This window comes from Vicia villosa, linkage group LG6 (assembly GCF_029867415.1).
Source record: "Vicia villosa cultivar HV-30 ecotype Madison, WI linkage group LG6, Vvil1.0, whole genome shotgun sequence".
In the NCBI taxonomy this organism is placed as follows: domain Eukaryota; kingdom Viridiplantae; phylum Streptophyta; class Magnoliopsida; order Fabales; family Fabaceae; genus Vicia; species Vicia villosa.
In genome coordinates, this window is record NC_081185.1 from 89771680 (window position 1) to 89779072 (window position 7393).

General features: G+C 34.6%; 2 protein-coding genes across 2 annotated transcripts; both read left to right on the plus strand.

Moving 5' to 3' along the window:
- The first annotated feature begins 188 nt into the window (after window positions 1-188).
- Window positions 189-2749, plus strand: LOC131611858 (protein NRT1/ PTR FAMILY 2.8-like). The gene is made up of 3 exons (XM_058883702.1): window positions 189-304; window positions 417-634; window positions 1153-2749. The coding sequence occupies exons 1-3, from the start codon at window positions 214-216 to the stop codon at window positions 2590-2592; spliced, it is 1749 nt and encodes a 582-aa protein (XP_058739685.1). The 5' UTR covers window positions 189-213; the 3' UTR covers window positions 2593-2749.
- A 913-nt stretch (window positions 2750-3662) lies between these two features.
- LOC131611860 (protein MIZU-KUSSEI 1) lies at window positions 3663-4683 on the plus strand. The gene has a single exon (XM_058883703.1). The coding sequence runs from the start codon at window positions 3776-3778 to the stop codon at window positions 4511-4513; it is 738 nt and encodes a 245-aa protein (XP_058739686.1). The 5' UTR covers window positions 3663-3775; the 3' UTR covers window positions 4514-4683.
- Window positions 4684-7393: the final 2710 nt, after the last annotated feature.

Here is a 7393-nt window from a genome sequence, read left to right on the forward strand (position 1 = left end):
GTACGTTAAATTTATAAATTTATAATGTCAAACACATTAATATTTTGTACACTATCTATCATTATACTTTTATGACAACAAATAATATCAATAATTAATGAGGACAAATTTGTAATATATTTTAAAAAATTCTTATTTTAGAATGAAGGGTACAATTTTCTTCACACTATAAACTATGAGGAGGTGGTTAGAAAATTCAAAGGAGAAGAAAAGATGAATGAGAATCATTCTCCTGAAATTCATGATTCTTCTTCTTCAACCAAAAAGAAAAAAGGAGGATGGAAATCAGTCAAATACATTCTTGGTAAATAAATAATACCTTCAATTATGTACAATTGTTTTTTTTTTTTTTTAATTTTTATTTTCTTGATGATATGATTTTATGAATTAAAATTTTGTGTTTTGTTTGATTATAGGAAACGAGACATTCGAGAAATTGGCTTCAATGAGTTTGATAGCCAACTTAATTGTTTACATGCATACACAATATAACATGGACACAACATTTTCTGTTGAGGTTTTCAATATTTGGTCTGGTTTCACAAATTTTCTTCCATTGGTTGCTGCTTATCTTGCAGATGCATATACTGGCAAATTTTATATGCTCATATTTGGCAGCATAGCTTCATTTATGGTAAATTTTAAATTTATATACATCTATCCACGAGACTCTCCTGCACATGACACCGGTAATAATTTCGGTAATAATTTCAGTACGTGACAAAATTAAATGAATCATATATGTCACAAAACACGTTTGTGATATTAGTGTTTACCCCCATAAACCTCGATATTTTGAAGGCAGATAAATGTCGGGACCGTCATAAGTTTTCATAAGCCCTGTGTTGTGTAATTAGATTACGGGTCTATTTTGTCAAAGTTTTTTTATGACAAATTTTCTATGAGGCCTTTAAAGATTAATCGTATTAAATTTTGGGTTATGTGCGGTAATTTAACGGTCCTGACAAACAAATGTAGTCGCAATTGCAATTGTGATGTCTTTGCAAAAATTTCAAAAACCTTTATATCGCGTCATTGTTGAGGTTGCAAGGTTGTGTATCCCAGTTTAAAATTATATTCTCTATTATAAATATTATTCTTCTTATGAAATATGAATGAACAATTGAAGAGATGAGTTTCAATTTGTGACAGGGCATGGGATTCATGTCACTAGGTGCTGGTGTACCATCATTAAGACCTCCACCCTGCTCCCCTTTTGCTGATTGCGTACCGACAAATCCAACGAGCACGCAGCTCGCTGTTTTATATGTGGGACTTGGATTTTTCGCAATCGGCTCAGGATGTCTAAGACCATGCAACATTGCCTTCGGAGCCGATCAGTTCGATACAAAAACCGAAAAAGGAAGAGCACAATTAGAGAGCTTTTGTAACTGGTGGTATTTCTTATTCACAATAGCACTTTTGGTAGCTCTTACCTTAGTTGTCTACATTCAAACAAACATAAGCTGGTTTCTTGGATACATCATTCCGACCGTCTGCTTCGCGTTCTCCCTAACCATCTTCGTGATCGGACAAGGCACTTACGTTCGATTAAAGCCGAAAGGAAGCGTCATATGCGACTTATTCAAAGTCGTCCTTGCTGCATTTAGGAAACATGATGTTGACATGAAGAAAGATTCAGAACTGTTGTTTTACGATCCACCATTAGCTCCTACCGAGGCGGAAGAATCAAGACACGCAAATCTCAAGCTTGCTCATACAAATAGGTTTAGATTTTTAGAGAAAGCCGCGGTGATCACAAACCAAACTGAAATCGACAGCAGTGGAAAATCGATCGATGATTGGAGGCTATGCAGTTTACAGCAAGTGGAAGAACTGAAATCAATAGTAACAACATTGCCAGTTTGGTTAGCAGGAATCATATGTTTTCTTTCAATGGGACAGGCGAATTCTTATGGAATTTTACAAGCATTACAAACAGACAAATCAATCGGAAAAAGCTTCAACGTTCCACCGGCTTGGATGGGATTAGTACCAATGATTTCACTCTCATTATGGATTCTACTCTATGAGAAAATCTATGTACCATGGACTAAGATAAAAACCTTAAAAGGTAAAAGGTTGTCAATAGTGCAAAGACTAACAATAGGCATCATTTGTTCCATTGCCTGCATGGTGGTTGCAGGACTAGTAGAGGTACGCCGCCGAGACAGCGCGTTGAAAAACAACTCGTTGGAATCGCCAACGAGAATCTGGTGGCTAATTCCGCAGTTTGCTTTATCCGGTTTGGTAGAAGTTTTCGCCGCGATTCCGATGATGGAGTTGTTGACTTCTTATTGGCCTGAGAGCATGAAGACATTAGGGGGTGCAGTGTTTTTTCTTAGTTTGAGCATTGCTAGTTCATTGAGCAATATTCTTATAAAGGTTATTGTTGGTTTGACAAAGAGGAACGGTGGAACACCTTGGTTAGGTGGGAATGATTTGAATAAGAATAGGCTTGAGCATTATTATTATACTATTGCTGTTCTTGGAGGGTTGAACTTGATGTATTTTTTGTTCTTTGCTCGGTTTTTTCTGTCTAGTGAGGAATTACAGAGAGAGAATCGAAAAGCAGAAGATGAAGAGAAATAGTGTCAACAATAGTAGTTGAATTCTAGAGTCTATGCACATTTCATAGAACTAAAGATGTGTTGAAAAATTTAACTAGAGCATAATTGTTCATTATCTATGTGATATTTGTTCTTGTAATGATTTATGAAATGAAAAACAGAAGAGAGTTTGATCTTTATCTTTAACTCATCTGGTTCAATAGATAAGAAGATATGATTAAATTTGTATTGTTCTATATATATTAACCTTATTATGCCTAGAAAGAAATTTTTATGATGGAAAAGATATAAGTTTCGTTTTAAATTCACTCTCCAATCGCAATTGTGGCTACAATATTGACGATGTGGTAATCTCCGCAGCTGCATCAAACTATAATTACAGGATGATTTAAGATCATCCGTCCTCTGCACTAAAAACAACATCAAACAATTTCACTATTTTTTTCAAATTATTTAATCAAATCTCAAAATATCCATAATCCCAAAATTCAATTTACATGTAAAGAAAAATCTTAACATTGTTTTTCAACATTATATTTCAAACACCACTTAATCAAAATTCATGCTAGCAATGACCATAATGAAAACTCCCGCAGCCCCATCCGCCACCGCAATTTAAAACCATGTTTCATAGTATAATTTTTTTTACATTTACATGATTTAATTAAAAAGTGTTGCTGATATATACACATGAGTCGTAGCAAGTTTTTTTAAAAAGTCGGTTAGTATTGAAAGGTGTAGTCGATAACGATATCACTATTCACCGTTTTTATGATAAAACAAATTATGATTAAATCACACCGCGACGACTATAGTGAATATCATTACACTTGTTTCAATCTAAATCGCAAAATCCTTTACGCAAGCGTAACGTGAAATTAAAGTCCTTCTTGACTCATAGTGATAACATGCTGTCTCATATCAGATGAAATCATAAGGGCATGTGAGTTTCATATACAAAAACAAACCAAAGTAATAATCAATCATCATAAACACATTTCCACAGCTAACCCTTACCTTATCAGTTATCACTACATTATTATATATATACCTACACATGCACACAATTCATATCACCATGCACGTGCACACCCTTCACCTTCCTCACTTCCAAAAACCACACTCCATTTCCACATTCTTTACCATCTTCAAGAACCACTTTCCACATTTCCACCATCACCACCACCACCACCATTACAACCACCATGACCATCGACACCCTCCGTCGATTCTTTCTCCCTTGTTTCACCCCATCCACCACCACCAGCAACAAACCAACCACCACAACCTCCACCAAGAAAAACCGCACCAGCACCTCCTCTCTCCAAGACAACCACCACCACAACCATCACACAATCTCCCCTACCTCCTCCACCTCCTCCTCCGCCGCAACAACAATCTCCACAACCGCCCCACCCCGCCCCTCCAAATCCATGGTAATCGGCACCATCTTCGGCAACCGCCGCGGCCACGTCTGGTTCTGCATCCAACACGACCGCCTAACCCTAAAACCATCTCTCCTCCTCGAACTCCCCCTCTCCACCAACACCCTCGTCCACGAAATGCGCAACGGCCTCGTCCGCATCGCTCTCGAATGCTGCACCTCCTCCGACAACCCCGCCTTCTCCACCTGCCCCCTCCGCTCCGTCCCTCTCTGGACCGCCTACTGCAACGGCCGTAAAACCGGTTTCTCCGCACGCCGCCGCGCCGGAGATTGGGTCCGCAACATTCTCTCAACCATGCAGTGCGTCACCGTCGGTGCCGGTGTTATACCTTCCGGATTCGGGTCGGGTTCCGAGGAGCTTATGTATATGCGTGCAAACTTCGAACACGTTGTGGGAAACGTTGATTCCGAGTCGTTTCATCTCGTTAACCCGGACGAGTGTACCGGTCAGGAACTCAGTGTTTTCTTGCTCCGATCAAGACTCGGGGTGAATCGCTGAACTCAGTGATGTTCTTTTTTATTTTCTATTTTTAATTAATTATGTAATTTTGATATATTTTCTGGTACAGATAGATAACAGTAAAGATTTACAGAAAAAGATAATCTTTTTTTATTCTTGATTTTTTAATGTGTTGGGATTTTCAATTTTTTGTTGAGGATTGTAGTGTTGTTGCCATGTGAGTTTCTTTGTAAAGCTGATGAGTTTTTCTAAAACTAATCTCATTGCTAATATTGTATTGTTATTCACTTTTTGTGCATAATATTGTAATGTAACATGGTTTAAAGAGATTATAGTACGGTTTATGAATCTTAATTTGTTTGAATATTTTTAAATTAGTGTGTCAACTTTATTGAGGACAATTTGTTTTTATCATGCTTTGGAATAATTTTTTTTGCGAAGGATTTGCATTATGTAATGGAAAATTAGCAGCTAAGCTTTTTGGTTAAGTGATTTAGAAGAGGGTTAACCATTGTTTTTGGTTGTAGTATATGGTCTTAATTATAGGTGGTAGGGCAATAGAACAAACAATAGGCAGGAGGTATACTATACTACACATTTGTGTCCATAGATCACCTTTTGATTTGAATATTTTCAGGATTCTAAAGATGTTTATGTGTATGATAGGGAAAGAGATCACATTCACTAATTGGAAAATATTAATTAAATTTATCCTTCCATTTATATTCGTAGGAACTATATCTACATTAAGTTAATAATATGAGAAAAGAAAATCTGAACCGATAGTCAACCAATGACAACCATGTATCTTACTAAATCATCTTTTAAATTTTAAATTATTGTAATGATTTAACACTTTAAAATAATTTAATTGAAGTCTGTGTAATACTTCTTTACACTGTCAGTACACTACTATTAAACTCTAATAATATTAGAGATGTTACGACTTTTTGTATGTGAAGGGTTTTAAACATTAGGTTGAATGGGTTGATCATTACGTTAAACTTAAAGCAGTTATATAAGTGAATTTCGAAGAATACATTTTTAAAAAGGGGTGTTAATAGACTTACCAAGGAGGTGTGAACAGACAGGCGCAGATAGGCTCTGCGAGGCCTAAGTCCAACTTGTAAAAAAAATTAAAGTATAAATTTGACATTTGTTCAAACATAGATTTATTTTTAATTTGTAAGAATGGTGTGTTAGCTTATTTAATTTTTTTTGTATAAATTTATTTAAATAATTAGTCTAATCTACATTTAAATAGATTAAGGAACTAAAAAATCAATGAGATTAAACTTTATTTTGATATTTAATACGACCTCTTCAAAACTAATTTACATATAATATAATATTTCAATATTAAATTATAATAATAAATTTTAATATGCAAAAAAGTAATGTAGATTAATAAATAAAATTATCAAAAAGGTTAACAAGATTATAAATTAATAAAAAAATCTTAAATGTTAATTTGATTTATTCATATTCCTAATTTTCACTCTCAATTACATATAGTTAACCATTTATTTTTTTGCCAAACAAAGCTTTTCTAAAACTTAATATCCTTTTCCGTCCCTTATCTTTTAATTGGGGGTTTAGTTTGGTGCCATAACTTTAAAAACACCCATTTTGGTATCTCAATTCTTCAATAAGGCTCACGTTTGTCCTTCCTGTCAAATATATTAGTCAAAGTCAACTAAAAGCCCTATTAATGTTAAATGCTAAGTGAACTGTAATCTTTAGTTAATGTAATTTTAATTTTTTGTTGAGTCATACATTAGGTCATTGTTTGTCGAGTCTTCCAAATATCGAAAAAGAAAAATTTGGAAAGACATGTCATTGAAAGAGCAAAGAACAAAAAGAGTGACAGACAAAGAAGAAACGTTAGTCGCGAACGAAGAAGACATGCAAACTAACTTGAATGTTTGTTGGAACGAAACAAGGAAGATAAGTCTTATGAAATGAAACGAAATGAAGAATGAAACAAGTTAAGTACACTATTAAGTCTCATTTTTCCGCCTTTTCATAATTTAGGGTTTCTTCGATTTTCTCCTTTGTGTTTGTGTAAGATTTCTTCACATGCTGGGTCTTAGATTTTAATCTTCATATGGGGACATGCTAAAAAGATTGCTCAGTCTCAAGGTGGTGGATCAAGAAGTGTCAAAAAGATACTCTGGCTCAGACGACTCAGTCTTAAGGTGCTGGATCAGGAAGTGCTAAAAAACTGACAAAACTAAACATTAGGAGGATATCAACAAGTTCTGAATCACAAGATCCTACAACAACATTAAGTGCCTCTGAGAAGATTAAAGAACCTACCACCAGACTCAATTCATCTCTAACAAAATTAAATAATCCAAAAAAGAAGACAACTTAAATTTCTATTAATTAAGGATAAATTGAATGTTAGTTTATGATTTGGTTTAAATTAATTTTAATGTTGGATCATTTTGATTGTTTGATTTATGAAATACTAGACTTGGATCTTTTTGATAGTGTTAATGAATGTTGTTGAATCAGTGTTTATGTCCTTGATCTTAATTTGCTTTTGTTAAAATTTTCAACCTGTTTTTTGATAAAAACGTCTTTTTCATTTTCCACTTCATCATAAAACCAATCAAAATAACCACACATAGTAGACCCCTGCATAAATTCAGAAAAATATCACCCACTATTCTAAGATGAAATTGGTGAAGAATTATTGATATCTTACCATATAGTGTGGACATCCTCGAAATTACTTCCGAAAATAATAACTGTTGTAGCCATTCGAAGTACGTTGAAGTCACCACACTAACAATTAGGTCTCTATCGTTGCTTCAAAGTAGGGTAAACCTTCACTTTGGAACTGTTTGTGTTGTCTCCCTTATTATCAATCACTTTATGAAATGAAGACGAATTTGTAGAACTAATTCTTGT